The sequence below is a fragment of the Dreissena polymorpha genome, chromosome 2 (assembly GCF_020536995.1).
Source record: "Dreissena polymorpha isolate Duluth1 chromosome 2, UMN_Dpol_1.0, whole genome shotgun sequence".
NCBI lineage: Eukaryota > Metazoa > Mollusca > Bivalvia > Myida > Dreissenidae > Dreissena > Dreissena polymorpha.
This window is the reverse complement of record NC_068356.1, coordinates 129,753,665-129,775,595: the sequence shown is the minus strand read 5'-3', so window position 1 is coordinate 129,775,595 and position 21,931 is coordinate 129,753,665. Positions and strand designations below refer to the sequence as shown.

Here is a 21,931-nt window from a genome sequence, read left to right as displayed (position 1 = left end):
GATTGATCTGTGTTTTTGTGTTAAGGCCTAAACATCATTTTTTAAAGGTTAATGTCTCGTGTATATTTAGACTTGAAAGTGTCTGAACACTTATAATCGTCAAAATTAAAGCCTGACAAATTTTTGGTAGCATAAATCTTATGATTTGCCATGTAAGTTGACATCTGCAAAAATGCAGTTCAGACCATTCACTGTATATTCCATTCAGATGAATACAGCTATTTTGATGTCCTTAAAGAGTGACCAAAAAGGAAAGTTTGAAATTGAAAATAAAAAAAAATAGATGCTCGTATGGTGGTAACAAATTCTGATAAATCATGAATGATGTTGTTTACATTATTGCAATTGTAATTATATGTGATTATTTTACATATTTATATATGCACTAGTAAAGCTGTATGTATGCTGTTATCAATTCGGTAGGATTTATGTGCATGCTGTGCATGCATTGGCAATACGACATGGCTGTAAATTAACTGAGAACTTATAACCCGACTCTGTTCTAACGCTGTCTTGTGGCTTTACATCGTCATCCATATTATTTAGGAGGTACTGTGTATTATAAATAATAATAATATTATTATTATAATGAATAGTATTGTTATTTAAGGGCCTTATCACAGATTTTGGAAGATTTTAAAGTTGGTCATTAAATGCTTTATATTGATAAATGTAAGCATTGGATCTAAAAAGCTCCAGTAAAAAACAAGAAATAAATTAAAGAAAGAAAAAAAGAAACCCTCAACTGGAACTCGAACCACTGACCCTTGGAGTAAAAGTCAATCACTTAGACCACTCGGCCATCCGTGCTCAATTACAATGAATGCTGTATTTTAAACTTTATATAAGCATTCCTTGTAGTGTCACAAAATATAAAGACAACAACAGAACTCTCCGAATTATTCAATTGTTTCGCATTGTGACGCTTTATAATTTTCAGGTTTTTAAATTGTCAAAAGATGCATATAATGGATATTTTAGAGCATGGTAAATGTTCAGTATTACTGTTTCCTCACAAATATCATAAATACAACGAAAATTTATGAATCTGACACAATCTTTTTTATTTTTGTCAAATTAACAAAATGTGAAAAGGGCTCTTCAAAGCATTAGAAGTCCTTATGGAAAATATTGCTCTGCATACCTTATATTTCAGTTATGATTCCAGTATGAATATCATAGGACAAAAACTATTATGACAACATAAGACTTATCAAAATGGGCTGCAACACATTTACAAATGGGTCACATTGCATGCTGTATAGAATGTGATATTAAGTATTTGTAGGAAGATGTGGTCAGGGCATTGAAAATAATTGAGTCCATTATGTAAAATGTCAGTCAGTTTGACTGATAAAAAAGCATGATGAACCGTAATATCTCCTTACCAAAGTCATGAAAGTACTATGTCATTTCATGCAGTTTTTATGATGTTCATGTGTTAATTAAAATTACTTGGATGATAGTTGTAGCCTTCATAAGAATATATTTTCTTGACTATAGTTTTAGCAAGTCAATGCATTGGAAATAACACCTGACAAACAGTTTATTGCTGCAGCTGGTATGTATTAAATGCTTACTTATATAAAAACATTCAATTCTATTTTTAAGCTTTGCTTACCCCCCTTTTTTATGTGTTTTTCTGTTTTGAAATACTGGTAATCATCAAAAGTGAATGCTTTAACTACTCTGTTGTCAATAATATAATATTGATGGGGTCCAGAAACATGTATCATCGTAACCAACGGATCTCAAGGTGAAACTAGTTTTTGTAAGCCCAATGGTTTGAATGACCATCAAATGTTTCTGTCCAGTTATAATGATCATAATAAAAACAGAATAGTTCAACTACAGACTTGTATGGACTCATTCAGATTTGGTTAAGACGGACATGCACACAAATGTCATGTTCGTTTTGCAAAATTCATATGTAAAAATATAGTTTTAACAAGACTATTGCCAAGCAATAATGTCCCCTACCGGCTCCACCATTGTCAGAAATTCAACCATTGTCAGAATTTTTAAATATATTTGTTGCCATAGCAACAAGAATTTTTGACGTAGGAACAAAATGAAATGACGTGCATAATGTCCATATTGCCATCTATCCATGGTTCAAGTTTCATGAAAAAAATATGAAGAACTTTTAAAGTTATCGCAGGATCCAGAAAACCACCATTTTCAGCAGTATTTCTAGTCTATTTGTTGCCATATCAACCAGAATTTTTGACGTACGAACAAAATGAAATGATGTGCATAATGTCCATATTGTCATCTATCCATGTTTCAAGTTTATTGGAAAAATATTAAAAACTTTTAAAGTTATCGCAGGATCCAGAAAAGTGTGACTGACAGACAGACAGACAGAGCGCAAACCATAAGTCCCCTCCGGTGAAACCGGTAGGGGACAATAAGCTATAACAAATGGTGAATTGATGATGAAAAAATTACTTATGCTGAAACACAAAGTTTAACAATGACCAGTAGAAAGATGATTTATATAAATAATGGAAAAAAACTGATTGTTTTTATGATTCATGGGTTGATATTTCAGTAAAACTGTTGTAAATTGTAGCATCTGGTTGAATAATCAAGCCCATTAACACCAAATCTTTCATGAGACAGCAACCAAAACATAGAGCAATAAACTTCTTTCCACTGGTCAATTATTATGATGTATCAAACCTTTCACAATTTTGCATATCGTTTGTGTATAAGGTCCTTAATTTAGGTTATTTTTGTCCCCTACTGGTGAAACTGGAGGGGACTTATGGTTTGTGCTCTGTATGTCAGTCCGTCAGTCCCTAACACTTCTCTGGATCCTGCGATAACTTTAAAAGTTCTTCATATTTTTTCATGAAACTTGAAACATGGATGGATGGCAATATGTAGCAGTGCTCCAGCTAGGCCTAAATCGAAGGGCGCCGCCCTGCCCTCCCGAACCTCCGCCCCCCCCCCCCCCCCCGAACCTCCGCCCTGCCCCCCCCCCCCCCCCCCCAAAAAAAAAATTTTTTTTTTTTTTTTTTTACATATGTTAATTCATAAATCTCTTATTACATTGTAATTAGTTTAATCCTCATTGTAGACATTATATTTGAATGGTTTAATAATAACGTGCCCTTTTTACAAAATACTGCGCGTCAAAAGTGCCCTTTTGACAAAATACTGCGCGTCGAAAGTGCCCTTTTGACAAAAAAGCCCTCCTGCCCTTTTCAAATCCTAGCTGGAGCACTGATGTAGATTATGCACATCATTTCATTTTGTTCCTACATCAAGAACTCTGGTTGCTATGGCAACAAATAGACTAGAAATATTGGTGAAAATGGGGGATCCTGATATTACTGTAAAAATTATATATATATTTTCATGAAACCTGAAACATGAATAGATGGCAATATGGAGATTATGCACGTCATTTCATTTTGTTCCTATGTCAAGAATTTTGGTTGCTATGGCAACAAATAGACTAGAAATATTGCTGAAAATAGTGGAGTTTCACCGGTAGGGGACTTCTTAGTTCTTACACTTGGCAATGGTCTTGTTTAAACACTGTTTTAGTAGGCCAGAAAACAAATTTGATTGCCAGAAGCCAGAAAGCACGTTTAAGCTCACCTAAGCACAACGTGCTTATGGTGAGCATTTGGGATCACTTTTTGTCCGTCGTGCGTCGTCCGTCGTCAACATTTTGCCTTGTTAACACTCTAGAGGCCACATTTTTTGTCTGATCTTTTTTGAAACCGGTCCAAAGATTTGTCCCAATAATAACTTGGTCGAGTTCGAAACTGGATCATTTGAGGTCAAAAACTTAAGGTCACTAGGTCAAATTATAGAAACTCATGTTAACACTCTAGAAGTCACATTTATTGTCCAATCTTCATGAAACTTGGTCATAACATTTGTCATCAGCTTAGTTCGAAAAAGGTTTCGCTTGGTTGAAAAACATGGCTGCCAGGGGGCGGGGCAGTTTTCCTTATATGGCTATGGTAAAACCTTGTTCACACTGTAGAATTCACATTTATTGCCCAATCGTCATGTTCATTGGTCAGAACATTTGTTCTTATGATAACTCGGCTGAGTTGTAAAATCGTTCCAGTCCTTTAAAAAAACATGGCCGCCAGGGGGCACGGCAGTTTTCCTTATATGGCTAGAGTAAAACCTTGTTAACACTCTAGGGGTAACATTAAAAGTCCAATCTTCATGAAACTTGGTCAGAATATTTGTCCCAATGATATCTCAGCTGAGTTCGAAAATGGTTCCGTTCCATTGAAAAACATGTCTGCCAGGGGACGGGGCAGTTTTCCTTTTATGGCTTTAGTGAAACCTTGTTAACACTCTAGAAGTAACATTTATTGTCCAATTTTCATGAAACTTGGTAATAATATTTGTATCAATGATATCTCAGCTGATTTCCAAAATGGTTCCGGTCCGTTGAAAAACATGTCTGCCAGGGGGCGGGGCAGTTTTCCTTATATGGTTATAGTGAAACCTTGTTAACATTCTAGAAGTCACATTTGAAGTACAATCTTCATGAAACGTGGTCAGATTATTTGCCCCAATAATATCACAGCTGAGTTCCAAAATGGGTCTAGTCTGTTGAAAAACATGGCCGCCAGAGGGTGCGGCAGTTTTCCTTATATGTCTATAGTGAAACCTTGTTAATTAACACTCTAGAAGTCACATTTATATTCCAATCTACATGAAACTTGGTAAGAACATTTGTTCTTATGATCGCTCAGTTCAGGTTGAAAATGGTTGCAGTCTGTTGATAAACATGGGGTTTGGGCAGTTTTCCTTATATGGCTATAGTAAAACCTTGTTAACACTCTAGAAGTCCAATATTCATGAAAAAAATTCAGAGAATTTATTCTTATGATATCTCAGCTGAGTTCCAAAAGGGTTTCGGTTTGTTGAAAGACATTTACTGCCAGGGGGCAGGGCAGTTTTCCTTTTATGGCTACAGTAAAACCTTGTTAACACTCTAGAAGTCTTATTTGTAGTCAAATCTTCGTGAAACTTAGTCAAAACATTTGTGTTTATGATAGCTAGCAGGGTCCCAGATAATTATTTGGGAAATAGGGGTTTCACCCATTGATTTTGAAAAATAGGGTGATTTCATTCTTGAAAAGTTTAAATAGGGTGAAATGAGTTATAAAAATGCATACCTGAAAAGCATTGCTGCTTTACTTCTGTTGAAGCTGCAAACTTCAATAAAACTGTAAACTATCATAATTAACTTTAATAAACTGATGTTTCATAGCATCTTTAATCCTTGAAACTGTTCATAATATAAACTTTAATCTTAAAAAAAATCAATAACACGATTAATTCAGCACTTAAATTGGCTCTTGCTTTCTTGGTTCGAAAAAGTTAGCGATCATCTGATATTTTGGCGCAACAATCGCGGACATCTTCAACCTCTCTTAGACATTTTTATTTTGCATCCTAATAGAAACTGAATGTACAGACGCTTTGCAAATACATGCACAATGAGTGACGGATTAAGCCATATTGAAAACGCATGTATGTTGTCGTAAATAATTTGATCAGACGCTTTATTTAACTATGAAGTCTAGTCAGCAGAGCTTTTGAATAAGTTTGACAGTTTTCCTGCTCTGTCATCCAGGCGCGTGCTGAATTAAAGTGTCACTGCATAACGCTAATAATTCCAAAGAGAAAATACCGAAAAAGAGAAAAGCATTTTCGATCAAAGCTATTGTATCGTACGCATCAAATTTGGTGAATTTGCGTACAATTCAAATTTGTTGCGTTATCAATACGCATGATATTGTATTTCTTTGTGTTTTTAGCTCACCTGAGCACAACGTGATCGCCTTTTGTCCGACGTCCATCGTGTGTCCGTCGTCAACATTTGCCTTGTGAACACTGTAGAGGCCACATTTATTGTCCGATCTTCATGAAACTTGGTCAGAACATTTGTCCTAATGATATTTGACCGAGTTCGAAAGTGGGTCATGCTGGGTCAAAAACTAGGTAAAAAAAAAAGAAAAACCTTGTGAACACTGTAGAAGTCACATTTGATGCCCAATCTTCATGTTACTTTGTCAAAATGTTTGTCTTAATGATATGTTGGTTCAGTTCAAAAATGGTTTCGGTCCATTGAAAAACATGGCCGCCAGGGGGCGGGGCAATATTCCTTATATGGCTATAGAGAAACCTTGTGAACACTCTAGAAGTCACAATTTTTGTCCAATCATCATGAAACTTGGTCAAAACATTGGTTTCATTGATATCTCGGACGAGTTCGAAAATGGTCCAGATCGGTGAAAAAACATGGCCGCCAGGGGGCGGGGCATTTTTCTCTATATGTATATAGTGAAAACATGTGAACACTCTAAAAGTCACATTTTTGGTCAAATATTCATGAAATTTGGTCAGAACATTTGTTTCCTAGATACGTCGGTTGAGTGGGAAAATGGTTTGGATTGGTAAAAAAACATGGCCGCTAGGGGGGGGTCTTTTTTCTTATGTTTATATAGTAAAAAAAGCTTGTGAACACTCTAGAAGTCAAATTTTTGTCTAATCATCATGAAATTTTGTCTTAACATTGAATTTATAGATATCTCGGACGAGTTTGAAAATGGTCATGATCAGTGAAAAAACATGGCCACCAGGGGGCGGGGCACTTTTCTCTATATGTATATAGTGAAAAATGTGAACAGTCTAGAAGACACATTTTTTGCCCAATCTTCATGAAATATGGTCAGAGCATTTTGTTTCCTGGATATGACGGTTGAGTTCGACAATGGTTCGAATCGGTAAAAAAACATGGCCGCCTGGAGGGGGGGTCTTTTTCCTTGTATTTATATAGTAAAAACAGCTTGTGAACACTCTAGAAGTCACATTTTTTGTCCAATCATCATGAAACTTGGTCAAAATATTGGTTTTATTTATATCTTGGTTGAGTTTGAAAATAGTCGTGATCAGTGAAAAAACATGGCCCCCAAGGGGTGGGGCAGTTTTCTCTATATGTATATAAGAAAACATGTGAACAGTCTAGAAGACACTTTTTTTGCCCAATCTTCATGACATTTGGTCAGAAGATTTTTTCTTGGATACGACGGTTGAGTTCAAAAATGATTTGATCCATCTAGTGACATGAACGCCAGGAGGGGAGGGGGTCATTTTTCTTAAATTTATGTACTAAAAAAGCTTGTGAACACTCTCAAAGTCACAATTTTTGGCCAATCATCATGAAACTTGGTAAAAACATTGGTTTTATTGATATATTGGATGAGTTTGAAAATGGTCGTGATCAGTGGAAAGACATGGCCGCCAGGGGATGGGGCAGTTTTTTCTATATGTATGTAAGAAGCATTTTCCTTATATATATATATTTTTAAAAAATCTGGGTATTAAAAACATGGCCGCCAGGGTGGGTGCACAGGTGGAAGTAACGTACCCAGAATAGTATGTTTTTTATTTTTTATTATTTTTAGGAGCCCAATATACTGTGAAACCATTTATTTTCGACAGCACAAAATTTCGTTATTTTTATAAAAATGACGATTTCGTCTGCACTTAAATTCGCCGATTTCTGACTTTGAATTTTTAAAAAATGCGTCAGTCAATATCCGATTTGTGTATAGTACATATTCGCGATCAATCGCAGTTGCGAAAAATAGTAGTACGAATGCGGGAACACATTTGAGAATCACTGCAGGAGGTGGGGCCTGTTTGTCACATGCCAATTAACTAGTCTTTTGTTATCAAGGGACAGTAATGGACCCTCTTAATGTATGCCATTCACACGTTCATTGTTATGATTAGCGGACAAGTGGGATCGAATAACCGTTAACGAGTGTTTGTAACAACGAAGCCAATTGCCAATTAGTCTTATGGCAAGCAAATCAAACTAGTCACTTTTGTTTATGTTCTTGAGTATGTGTTCTAGTTGGTATGATTTTTATTAAAATGCTGTCAATACCGTTTTAAAACTGTTTGTGTTATACGAAAGAGGTTCCAGTTTGGTAAGTGTTTTTTTCCAAATAAAATGCTTTTTTATTCTGATATCAACATTAAAATTTTAAACTCTTTGTGTGTGTTTGTTCTTAAAAAGTAAACTACCGGTATATAAATCAATAATGTCAATAATTTAAAAATAAATAAATTGATACATATAAAATAGTAATAAGTGTGGTTAAACGCAAACAATCAAACAACAAACAGCAATTAAAATTTTCTTTATTAATTTGTGATAAATACGCATGTTGATCACACATCGTCATCTTTTCATTTGGTTTATTGTCTTTCATCGGCATTCGCTGCGTGATGGCTAATATGCAACACCCCTGAAAAACAATGCATTTAATGGGTAATAAAGTTATAAACAATTAGCGCTAATTCATTACCATTCTACATAAACGAAGTCAACGCATTCGATACAGCTGTACTGCACACGCGTTTTAAAGAAGTGTCACGTGTCAGTTAAGTACCTTGTGTAATCTACATCCCTTTGTGTCAAAACCGGATTAATCTTGATTACGAAACAGCAGTGAATGTGTGCATGGATTATGTTGGAATTTAATGCCTCATGTCTACGGTAAAGTTTTAAAATATTGTTCAACTTGGTGTTTGTTTTTGTTCAAACATAGAGCATGATTGTTCGTTAGGATCTTAAATTCGCCGATCGGTCGACTGACGAAATTTATGAAAATTAATGCCTGACGATTAATAATGGTTTCACAGTATTCAAATAAATATATAAAATCATGTTTAATGAGAATTTTTTTTTAAAAAGAGCCATAAAAAAAAAATCCCCACCCTCTGATATTGGAATCATAACAAGGTTATTAACTAGAATTTATCATAGACCTGTCTTTGCGGGCCGCAAAAATGTCAAAAACAGCTTTAATCCAAAGCATTCCTTGATCCTTGTATGGGCAATTGGACAACCTTTCAAAAAAAGTTAACTTCAAAAAAATCTGTCCAGTTGTTTACTCACAGTCGGTCGATAACCAAGCAATATTTACAGTCCGTTTGTCAACCCAAATAAATCTTTGACAGACTTTCAAACAATAATTTTTAGTTTTTGCCCGTTAATCGATAGCTCGCGTCCTATTCCTTTAAAACAACGAAGCGTGATAAATAATGCATGCATATGCAACCACTTACCCCTAAAAACTAATTACAATACAATCAGAATGATAAGTATTTTTCATTTATTTACATTTATTAAAACGTCGTTGTTGTTGTTGATTGGATATTTCTGTGCCTGGCTCTGTCAGTGCAATTCACTGGTAAGCCGGGTTCAAGAGCGATGGCTACTTTGGTTTTCAAGTAAATCAAATTTAGACTTAAAACAGTTGTTGCAAAGAAAATATAAACTTTTGGAATTAGTATTCATTAATGCTTACAATACACTAAATGATGCTTCATGTAGGGCTGTACTCTCTAAAAAAATATCATAGTTGACAGGAGGGCATGTTTGACACTTTTTACCATTATTCGGGTGTTATCTTGTGGAGATAATGGTAGGGCATGAATAGGTGTTCACTACTGAATCCCTGAAATATGATACACTTGAAGACTATAGTAAACCATTGCACTAGAAAAGGTTACATTCCACTAAGAAACGGCCGGAAAAAAAAGTTGCAAAACCAGTCGATTTTGATTTGTGTCCAGTTCTTTGTTGCTTTGTACATGACATATCTTTTTTATTGCATATATCGATTCCGCTTAGAATGGCCTCTAAGAAAAGGTATGGTTATGGGGGTCTTTATGTGCAAAATGTTGCATTTATTTTCGCTCAAAGTTGTCGCTTTTACATTGAATTATATAGGGAAACTATTTGGTGTATTATGACCTAAAGCCTATTAAAATGGTAATGTGATGATTGTGTAACAGGCTTGCAGCTTAAATGCCCTTAGTCCCTAGAAATAGGCTCCAGCTGGGAACTCACATCAAAGACCTTCAGACTGATAAGAGTGGAATACAAATTTTTATGGCACACAGTTTATCGATGAGGTTAATAGCTTTGGTGTGATTATCAAAGATTTGTGTTTTAAATAGGGATGATTGTTGTTTGAATTGAAAATATCACTGCAAGGTGAGTCAGAAAATAGTTTCAGTTGGTTTAAAAGCAAGGCCCTGAGGTGGGTGGCAGATTTCTTATTATTGCTAAAGTGAAACATTGTGAACTATTGATAAGTCACATTTTAGTTCAATCTTAATGAAACATGCTGAAAACATAATTATGTTCATATAATATCTTGATTTAGTTTGAAAATGGTTCCGGTGCTCTGAAGAGCATGGTTTCCAGGGGCGAGCAAATTTCTTCTTGTGAACCTTATGATAATATTTATGTTTCATGAAGTACTTATAATTTTGAACTCCGCCTTCCCAGAATAGTTAAGTTCCTTCAGGTCCCAGGTGAGCGCCTTAGGGCCCATGGCCCTCTTGTTTGTATGATGCTTTTGTGTTAAGTATTGCCAACTGCTATTGCATAACAATGTTTGATTAATTCAAATTTTACTTCTGTAGGGGAATACATTCCCAATTGAAAAAAGTATATTTTTCCCAAATGAAACCTAAAAATTCCAGATGGAAGGTTTCAAAAAAAAAAATGTTATAGGTCTTTATATTAAGTTCATATTTAGTTTATCTTCCATCCAATTTTTTAAGTTGAAACTTGTATTGTTTTATTGAAATCACTTTTATTTGGAAGTAAAAAACAAAGACAATAATTTTCCAATTAAAGTCAAAACAACTCATTTTTCCTAATTCAAAGGGAGCTCAGGCCCCATTTCCAAAATGGTGAAACAAAAACACTGATTGAGGCCTTCGCCCCAATATCAAGAATAATTTTTTATTAGCAAAATGTATTTATTAATATATCTGTTGTAATTTATGATTACATGTATTAATAAGTTCAAAAAAATCAAACATAAGTTTCATAATGGAAGTGTCAGTATGAGATAATATAATAGTTGTTGAAATCGGAACTTAAGGTATTTGCTAATTAAATAGTGTAAAAAGGACTGATCAATCAATAAATAAAGACATATATGTGGATTTTAAGTATTGAGTATAAGGATTTCGTTGTATTGATTTTTGTTTATTAATTTTCTTGAAAATGCAGGTTCAACACACAAAAGGTTAAAAATAAGTAATGGTATTGTTAAAAGACAAACAAAAACAGAAAGTTTAATTGATTGCATGAATAAATATCTGCATTGCATTTATTTAATTACATTCATCTCAAATACATCACATAAATTAATATCCTATCACCGTACTTTTTCAAATGAAGAAAGACTCTGTGTGACAATACATTTTATTTACAATTTATAATTAATTGATTCTTGCTGAAATGCATATAAAGAAACAAAAATACTGATTTCGGCACAAAACGTCTGAATTAAATGTGAAATTTAATTAATCTATGCTATAAAAACTCAGTTCCATGTTTTCCTCCTAATAAGTCAGGGGTATAAAAAACTACGAACATTTCCCATTTTGTGTATGTTATCTTCATCGGTCGGGTCAAAATTGTAAAAATTATTAAATTGCCATATGATAACCATCTATCATTAAACTTACAGAATTCATTATTTTTTAGGTTATCAACACATTCGTATGTATGACTTGAACTCCAACAACCCCAAACCAGTCATTAACTATGATGGTATCAGTAAAAATGTGACTTCAGTTGGCTTCCATGAAGATGGAAAATGGATGTACACTGGGGGTGAAGACAACTGTGCAAGGATTTGGGATTTGAGGTACACACAATGCTCTCTCTTTGGTTCTTTTCATACACAGAATGTTAAAGTGACATATTCCCGTTAGAAACATGGTTTCTGGATGATAACTCAAGAACACTTACGCCTAGGATCATGAAACTTCATAGGTACATTGATCATGACTCGCAGATGACCCCTATTGACGTTCAGGTCACTAGGTCAAAAGTCAAGGTCACAGTGCCAAAAAACGTATTCACACAATGGCTGCCACTACAACTGACAGCCCATATGGGGGGCATGCATGTTTTACAAACAGCCCTTGTTTCTATAGTCACAATTGAATTAAAATTGATAATTCACCAAATCCAACAAATTTTATTTTTATTTTATGCTTACAAATGATTATTTTTGTATTTTTGCCATTCTGGTCATTCCCTGTTGGGGGCCCCCAAATGTCATTACATGTATTTTCAAGGAAAGCTAATCCACTGGTATAAACATTCATTTCAGAATACTGTAATTACTAGTTTTAAATAGTAATTATTTGTTTGTGCCAGAAAATTTAGTTACGAAAAATATTCAAAAATTACTGGTGTCTGAAAATTTAGAGAGAAAAATAAAGTTGTCAGAAAATTATACATGTAATTATATTGAAATTTTTTGCTTTGAAATAAATACAATTTCACAGCTTTGCTTACTCTTGCCTGATATGAAACAACCAAAAAGTAAAAACATTCTGCTTCCTTAGGATGACACTGTTTCAAATGCTTTTGGGGAAATCCATTGTTTTCTACCGGTATACATCTTTAGTTACCCAATTGCGCTAATGTTATGGTAGATTGCCCTTTTATGACCTTAATTTGGTTGTAAAATTCCATGCTCGAAGTTTCATAAGATAAGCGAAAACCGTGCCAAAGTCTGATGAATAGGGCTGTTAAATATACTGTCCGAAAATTTAGAGACATTAATTATGGACGAAAACGGTATGTCTGAAAATTTAAAGAGTCACAAAAAATAAAAAATAAAATTAAAAAAAGAGGGTGTCTGAAAACTTAGTGTTTGAAAACTTAGAGTGTCCTTAAACTTAAGTAATTACAGTAGTCGACCTTGGTAAAATTAGGATCACAATGGGGAAACCAAACATATCCAAAAATAGTTCTGGTAAAAGAATGAAAATTATCGATAATGTTTACTGTTACTTTTCACTGTTTGAAACAGTGCATTTTCGGTTATTATTCTCTGATATTTCTCTATAAACCATCGGAAAGTATAAAATGATATAAGGTTATTACACAGCATGCCTGTAAGAATTTCTTTCAAGGGTTTGAAAGCTTTGAGTATTGCCTCCTCCTTTATAATTGTACTGCATTTAATTTGTTTAACACGTATCCCAACTGATAACTATGGAGATAATATGTACAGTCAAAACTGAGAACAGCTGTCAGTCAAGAGAAATGGCCAGAGTGACTGTTGTCGACAAGTGATCGCTTTTCTTGGATCATCACTATTTAGATGGTTGGTCAGTTGGTAGTATTGCAATGTAGATATCCTACTCAGTCGTTCGCACACAGTGTAAAACAAAGGCTTGTTGCCAATACTTAAGCAAAATAAGATAAATAGTTTCCATTAAATAATACATGTAGAATAATGTCTTATACATTGATTTAATTTCATAACTTTAAAAAAAACTTAATCTATGACTTTATCAACAATAGAATTGTTGTTTACTAATGCATCTCGTTCATTCAGTAAACTGACAGTTCGTATACGATTCATTGGGATGTATTTTTATATAAAGATTGTCACGTGTAATTGACGTCATGTCCCCAGAAATATAAAAGCCGATTAGCTGTCATAACTGTATGGACTAATTCAATGAAAATGACGCAAAACTACTGTTAAAAAATATTTAGTTTGTTATAAAAGTTGCAATTCAATGTATATTTTTCCTGAATAGAAGATCACTTATCCTTTTACCGCCTTCTAAATACAACACTCGCCAGCTTAGTGTTGTTTTTAACACCTTATCAGCGATCAAGATCTATTGACTTTATCATGCGCTCATGCTTTGTCGTTATGAATGGAGCTGATAATTGCTACTAATACACTTTCTTATTGTTAAGTGCATATGTTTGGTTACCGGTAATTTTCCTTACATAAAAACTGACGCGTGACCGTTGTTTTCAGTTCAAATATGACTTTCAGAGTGAAAGTTCTGTTGTTATCGTTTTATTTTGGGATACTACGAGGATTGCTCATATAAAGTATAAAATACATCACCTATTGTATCAGAACTGATGGCTGAGTGGTCTAAGCAATAGACTTTTTCTCCAGGGGTGAGTGGTTGGAGCCTAGTTGGGGGTTACTTTTTTTTCTTTCTTTAATTTTATTCTTGTTTTTTTACTGTAGCTTTTAAGATCCAATATTTACCATTAGGGCTGTAACGAATACACTAGGTGACAAATATGATACATATCATGAATGCAGGGCGGCGAATACAAATATTTATTCGCGAATATGAATTTCAATGAACAAAAGTAAAACTGGCAACTTGACATGACATAATATAGTATGAAACTATGAGTATTTGTCAATTTGATTAATTGAGTATCATTACATACTGATCGAACATATGAAATATAACACTTTGAAATAACAAAACACTGACTAGAACTGCTTAAACTTTGAACACGGTTTTGAAACTTTTGAGAAAACATGACTAGTACCAATAAAATCCTTGAATAGAACAATTAAGGGTCAACAGTTGACACATTAGTAACAGTACCCATTCACATTTATTTAATGAGCATATGCCAGATAGGTGATGTAGATGATATTTCAATGTCACCTATCTGACATATGCTCATTTAATATATTGAATAAAAAAAGAAATTCCATCTGCTAATCCTTTGTGTGTATGTTTGAGCATCAAATCACTCGTATTTACCTAAATATACATTAAACAACTATAGAAAGATTGTTCAATTCAATGTCGTAAATATTCAACCGGTGCTCGCCATTTTTAGCTCACCTGTCACGAAGTGACATGGTGAGCTTATGTGAACGTGTGATGTCCTGCATCCGTTGCGTGTGCGTGTGTGCGTCCGTCAACAATTTGTTTGTGTAGACAGTAGAGGGCACAGTTTTCATCCAATCTTTATGAAATTTGGTCAGAATGTTTATCTTGATGAAATCTGGGTTGGGATTGTATTTGGGTCATCTGGGGTCAAAAACTAGGTCACTAGGTCAAAAAGTAGGTCACATAATAGGTCAAATAATAGAAAAACCTTTTGTAGACAATAGAAGTCGCAGTTTTCATCCAATCTTCATGAAATTTGGTCAGAATGTTTATCTTGATGAAATCTGGGTTGGGATTGTATTTGGGTCATCTGGGGTCAAAAACTAGGTCACTAGGTCAAATAATAGAAAAACCTTGTGTAGACAGAAGAGGTCACAGTTTTCATCCAATCTTTATGAAATTTGGTCAGAATGTTTATCTTGATGAAATCTGGGTTGGGATTGTATTTGGGTCATCTGGGGTCAAAAACTAGGTCACTAGGTTAAAAAACTAGGTCAAATAATAGAAAAACCTTGTGTAGACAGTAGAGGTCACAGTTTTCATCCAATCTTTATGAAATTTGGTCAGAATGTTTATCTTGATAAAATCTTGGTTGGGATTGAGTTTGGGTCATCTGGGATCAAAAACTAGGTCACAAGGTCAAAAACTAGGTCAAATAATAGAAAAACCTTGTGTAGACAATAGAGGTCGCAGTTTTCATCCAATCTTTATGAAATTTGGACAGAATGTTTATCTTGATGAAATCTGGGTTGGGATTGTATTTGGGTCATCTGAGGTCGAAAACTAGGTCACTAGGTCAAATAATAGAAAAACCATCAACAATTTGTTTGTGTAGACAGTAGAGGTCACAGTTTTCATCCAATCTTTATTAAATTTGGTCAGAATGTTTATCTTGATGAAATCTGGGTTGGGATTGTATTTGGGTCATCTGGGGTCAAAAACTAGGTCACTAGGTCAAAAACTAGGTCACTAAGTCAAATAATAGAAAAACCTTGTATAGACAATAGAGGTCACAGTTTTCATCCAATCTTTATGAAATTTTGTCAGAATGTTTATCTTGATGAAATCTGGGTGGGGATTGTATTTGGTTAGTCAGGTGAGAGATTCAGGGCCATCATGGCCCTCTTGTTGTTGATAATCTCACTGTGTAACATAGTGGGTGGGGTTAACATGATGAAACATGCCGGAATAAGGAGAAGAACATTTAACTATAGGGGTTTATAGTATGAAACTTCATTTGTAAGGTAAGATGATCAAACTATCAAACTCGAAACCACATTGTTTTTATTCGTCACATATTTGATTCGGGAGGTGGCGAATAACGCATATGATTCGTCCACAGCCGTATTTGAGTAATTCGAATATTTGAATGTATCGTTTCAGCCATATTTACCATTACCAATATAAAGCATTTAATGACAAACTTCAATTCATGCGAAAAACTGTGAAAAAGCCCCTTTAAAATCAATATTTTGTAATTATTATCCCTTTTCACTATGTTCATCAAATTCATTTGTCTTTTCAGTTACCTAATTGTACTCCTTTTGGTAACTTAAAGGGACTTGCATTTTTGTTTTGGGATAGTAAGTGTATGTTTATTTAAATGCCCCTTAAAACAATAAACCATGGAAACTAAACAGCTGAAAGAGGACTTGAAAATAATATAGACATAAATGAATGTAAAAAAGTAAGCCCTTCTGTGGTCTCCAGATTTTAGACTAAATCTTTACTCAGAAGTTCTGGCTAGCTCATTTGGTAGTGCACTGTACTAAAAATATGAGGATTGTGTGTTTGATCTTCAGCTTGGCTACATTTGTTGTGATATCCAACAAAAACGTAGAATGTAATGAGACTTCAATACTGTTTAAAACAGCAACAAATCAGATAATTAAAAACAAAAAGAATTATGGGATTGTTTTTTGTGAATGCCAAGGCCTTCAATTCATAGTTAGGGAATTAAAGATTTTTATAAAACACAACATGCAAAACTAGTACCAAAACTGTATAGTTTTAATGAGGAGACCACATGTCATTATCAACTTGGTCTCAATTTGTTTAAGGAATTCAATGTTTTTTGCAGGTAAAAAACACTTCATTTAAAACTGTTGACCAACTTTTCATTAAAATATACAAACTCTTATTTATTGTGAGAAACAGGGAAATTACCTTATAATTGGCAAACATTGAACCATTTATTGTGTTTCCAGGAAAAAGTCGTTTTGTAATTGTAGATTACATGGTTTGAAATGCTTCATCATTCAAATAGGATCATAATGAGAAAGCCCAAATGATATTTTGATATAAAGATTTATACATTTTCCACTAGAACAGGCACAACCACTCATTAAGATTAATTGTGATTTCACTTAGAAAATCTTTAATGAAGAAGGCATTTTTCCTGAGCAATGATTATTCTTATAACTTGTTTGGAAACAATCCAAATAAAAATTGATCTTCATTATTTATTGAAAGGTCAAACAAATCTAAACAACTCTTCCTCAAGGTTTGTTGAGCTTTGAATAAAAAATACTTTCGATAAATACATTTTGCATATTTGGTCAACTAGAGCTCAACATGATTTTGTTATCTACACTCGTCTGTCATTTGTTGTGGGTTTTTAGCTCACCTGATTGCTCAGGTGAGCTTTTGTGACCGGTCTTTGTCAGTCGTCCGTCCATCGTCAATCCGTCGCCCATCTGTCCACATTTGTTCGTAAACACTCTAGAGGCCACATTTATTGAATTTGTGCAATCTTTATGAAGCTTGGTCAGAAGATTTGTCCCAATTATATCTCGATCGAGTTCGAAACTGGGTCATGCTGTGTCAAAAACTAGGTCACTAGGTCAAAAAAAAGAAAAACCTTGTAAACACTGTAGAAGTCACATTTCATGACCAATCTTCATGTAACTTAAATTTGTCAAAATGTTTGCCTTAATGATATGTTGGTTGAGTTCAAAAGTGGTTCCGGTCCGTTGAAAAACATGGCCGCCAGTGGGCGGGGCAGTTTTCCTAATTTGGCTATAGAGAAACCTTGTAAACATTCTAGAAGTCACAATTTTTGGCCAATCATCATGAAAGTTAATTAAAACATTGGTTTTATTGATATCTCGGATGAGTTCGAAAATGGTCCAGATCGGTGAAAAAACATGGCCGCCAGTGGGCCAGGCATTTTTCTCTATATTTATATAGTGAAAACATGTGAACACTCTAGAAGTCACATTTTTGGCCTAATTTTCATGAAATTTGGTCAAAATGTTAGCCTTAATGATATGTTGGTTGAGTTCAAAAGTGGTTCCGGTCCGTTGAATAACATGGCCGCCAGTGGGCGGGGCAGTTTTCCTTATTTGGCTTTAGAGAAACGTTGTAAACAATCTAGAAGTCACAATTTTTGCCCAATCATCATGAAAGTTGGTCAAAACATTGGTTTTATTGATATCTTGGATGAGATTGAAAATGGTCCAGATCGGTGAAAAAACATTGCCGCGAGTGGGTGGGTCATTTTTCTCTATATGTATATAGTGAAAACATGTGAACACTCTAGAAGTCACATTTTTGGCCCAATTTTCATGAAATTTGGTCAAAACATTTGTTTCCTTGATACGAGAGTTGAGTTCAAAAATGGTTCCGGTCCGTTGAATAACATGGCTGCCGGGGGGGGGGGGGCAGTTTTCTTATATTGATATAGTAAAAAAGCTTGTGAACACTCTAGAAGTCACATTATATGCCCAATCATCATGAAACTTGGTGAAAAGATTGGTTTTATATATATCTCAGATGAGTTTGCAAATGGTCCCGATCGGTCAAAAAACATGGCCACCAAGGGGGTGGGGCAGTTTTCCTTATGTGACTAGAGAGAAACCTTGTGATCGAACACTATAAAAGTCACATTTTTTGCCTAATCATCGTGAAACAATTGGTTTTATTGATTTCTCGGACAAGTTGGAAAATGGCTCAGATCGGTGAAACACACTTTTTAGCTCACCTAATTGCTGAGGTGAGGTTTTAGGATTGGTCTTTGTCCGCTGTCCGTCCGTCCGTCCACATTTGGTTTGTAAACACTCTAGCATTCACATTTCTCAAGCATTCTTTATCAAAGTTGCTGAAAGATCTCAGTCAATTTTGATAATGAGCAAAATCACATAATTAATGCCATAATTATTGCCCTAAGATTGTTCAAATGTTCATTATATTATACAAAATCCTTGTAAACACTCTAGAGGTCACAATTTTGTTTCATATTTTATGAATCTTGGTCATAATATTTATTTTTGTAAGCAAAGTTTGATGTTTGGTTAGGGGGGTCAACTCAAAATAAAGGTAACCAGGTCAAATCTTACAAAAACAAAAACACTCCTTGCGCCAGAGTTTTGGTTCAATAATGACGAAACTTGACCCGGATGTTTGTCTGGGCAATATCTAGGTTAAGTTTGACATTTGGTAAAGATTGAATGAACTGACTCCTCTCAGGTGAGTGAACTAGGGCCATCTTGGCCCTCTTGTTAACATTTACCATGTGAACACTCTAGTTGCAATATTTATCGCCCAATCTTGGTCAGTTAAACGCGGTCAAAACATTTTTTGCAATTATATATCTGTCAAGTTCGAAACTGGGTCAATTGAAGAAAAAAAAAAGATAAAATGGTCCTATTAAAAACAAGCCATGCTGTGAACAGTCAAGAAGTCATATTTTTAGTCTAATCTTTTTTTTTAATTGCTCAAAATATTTGTTGTAATGATATCTCAGAGCTCAGTTGTAAAACATTGCTGCCACCAAGAGTCTGGGCAGTTTTCTGTATATAACTCTAGTGAATCCACTAGAAGTAACATTATTTGTCCCATGGTGATGAAAGTCGGCCAGTACCTCTGATCTATTAATTTCTTGACTGAGTTAAAAAAATTGCTCAGGTCCAATGAAAATCAAAGTACTGACAGTACTGGTGTGATGATGCTTTTGAAGAGGATTGATATAAAAGCATCTATTTAAGTTCAAACTTAAAATGTACATCAACACAATTGTGTATGTGGGTACGAAAATTTTGGGTAGGAAACAAATGGGTATGAAAATTTTGGGTACACAAATTATGCAAAAAAAATTGCAAAAAGATTAGGTTACGAAAAAAAATTGGGTCGGAAGAAAAATTGGGTACGAAAAAAAAATTGGGTACGAGCAAAAATTTGGGTACGAAAAATAATTGGGTACAAAAACAATTGGGTACGAAAAATGTGGGGTACGAAAAATAATTGGGGGTACGGGGAAGTAGTACCCGTGGGGAACTTGATCCATTCAGTGAAACTGGGAGGAAGGTTACATTCTCGATCAAATATAACAAGAAAGATATTCCACGTGTATTTTTTGTACCACTTATCTTAAAAAAAAGTTCTGTTACAGTAAAACGTTTGTGGGTTACATGTATAACATTACGTTTCAGCATATAAATTCAAAATTTGAAATGCTCTTTAATTACACCATGCTCTTTAATTTCACATGTATATCCTACCAAACTTTATATTTCGTTGTTTCCTTTCTTAAGTTAATGATGCTATGTGTACGGACGTGATTTCAAATGCCCATGTGCATGAACATATATTTTCTCTTGATTATTGTGTTTTTCTCTAATTCAATAAGATTAGGCATGTTTGTTCGTTAAGTACGGCAATAATTTCATGATGATTCCCGAAACTAGGTATGAGCACATAGTCGTAAAAGCACTTGAATATGTGAGTTCGCCCATGAACACATAGTAAGGTTAACTAAATCTCCGCGTTATGACCTAATATGTGTTTAAAACAGCAAACAATATCCAACAAACGAATGAATTATCAAACATAGTATGTGCACTGATGTGGCCCTGTAATTTCTGTTTGAAAAGTTTATTAAACATGCAAAATGAGAAAACACGCATAAGAGCAAGTTTCACAAATGTCAAATGGATATTATGCTGTTTATATACCATATTCGCTACAACGTTTACAAATGGCAGGTTCGAAATAATTCGTTTTCTTTACACTGATGATCACGTTTTAATTAGCAATTTTTTTACTGAAATACAAATGTCAAATACAATACAGAAAATGCATAGTTGTTTCATTGATCTATAAACATATAATGGATTGAATATAACTGATTTAAAATTAATGTTAAACTATTATTAAATCTTTTTCCCAGAATATGCTGTCCTATTTATAGCTGAGCTTCCTATACCTTTATCAATGATAACAGAGCTCCAGATAAGGGCCGTACAGCCGTAAATACGCCTTTTTCATGAAGATTTACACATTTATTTTTATAAACTGGACGTACAATTACGACATTAATATCCATTTTACGCATTTACGAAAAAAATCAGCTGTACCGATACGTCTGCGTCAGCGCGGGTAGATTCGTTGGTCTCTAACCTAACAGCGCTTTTCGATAATTTTAATTACCGAAAAGTTGTAGACTGGGTTCATATATTATTGTCTATTCTGTCGCGTGATTTCCTGTAACTTGCAAATCCGTCAAAAATGATATGTCTGCGCGCAATTGAATGCCGGCTTAACCGAAAGCGGCTCAAAACAACACTTTGTTGTCATATAATGACTACATACGGTGTCTTCCAACCATCCTGACATTAAATCTGTAAACCCAGAAAAAGACATTGTCGCCCCGATATTAAACGATTTGATTGCATCGGTGGCGTAAAACGTTAGAAAACACGATGGGAAACGGATGAGACAGTGAAATAAGTGTTCATTTACTTAGCTTACTAGTTGGCTTGTGTTTCCTTGTCAAGAAAAATGAAGAAATAGTATTAGTCATGAGTTTTAATGTGTAGTTGTATTAGCATAATAATTCAGAATGGAAAACCTAATACAGTAACCAGGGTTTTTTTTGGCCCGATTTTATAGCCGAAATTCGGCTATGTTCCCAATCCCAAAAAGTATACTTTTTTCCCAAAATGTGGCAAAAAATTCCCAATTCCCCCCCCCCCCCCCCCCCCCCCCCCCCAAAAAAAAAAAAATATATTTTTTTTTTTTTTAGAAAGAAGTGTCTTATGCGTATTTTATCTAAATTTTAATTCAATAACATCTAACAAAGTTTTGTATGATTTTGTTCTTTTAATTTTAATGATAATAAAGTGTTATATCAAATTTAGTATTTCCCTAATTA

The 21,931-nt window shown here is 34.3% G+C and overlaps 1 protein-coding gene across 3 annotated transcripts in view; it reads left to right on the top strand.

Moving 5' to 3' along the window:
• Window positions 1–21,931, top strand: part of LOC127868985 (target of rapamycin complex subunit lst8-like) — a 54,073-nt gene that overhangs the window by 1,187 nt on the left and 30,955 nt on the right. For 2 of the 3 annotated variants that reach the window (XM_052411210.1, XM_052411211.1), the window contains exons 3-4: window positions 1,510–1,561; window positions 11,579–11,741. In XM_052411210.1, the coding sequence (XP_052267170.1) occupies window positions 1,510–1,561; window positions 11,579–11,741 (215 nt within the window). Of the gene's footprint in view, window positions 1–1,509; window positions 1,562–5,471; window positions 5,521–11,578; window positions 11,742–21,931 lie in introns of those variants that run through there. The other variant, XM_052411212.1, reaches the window with a different exon arrangement.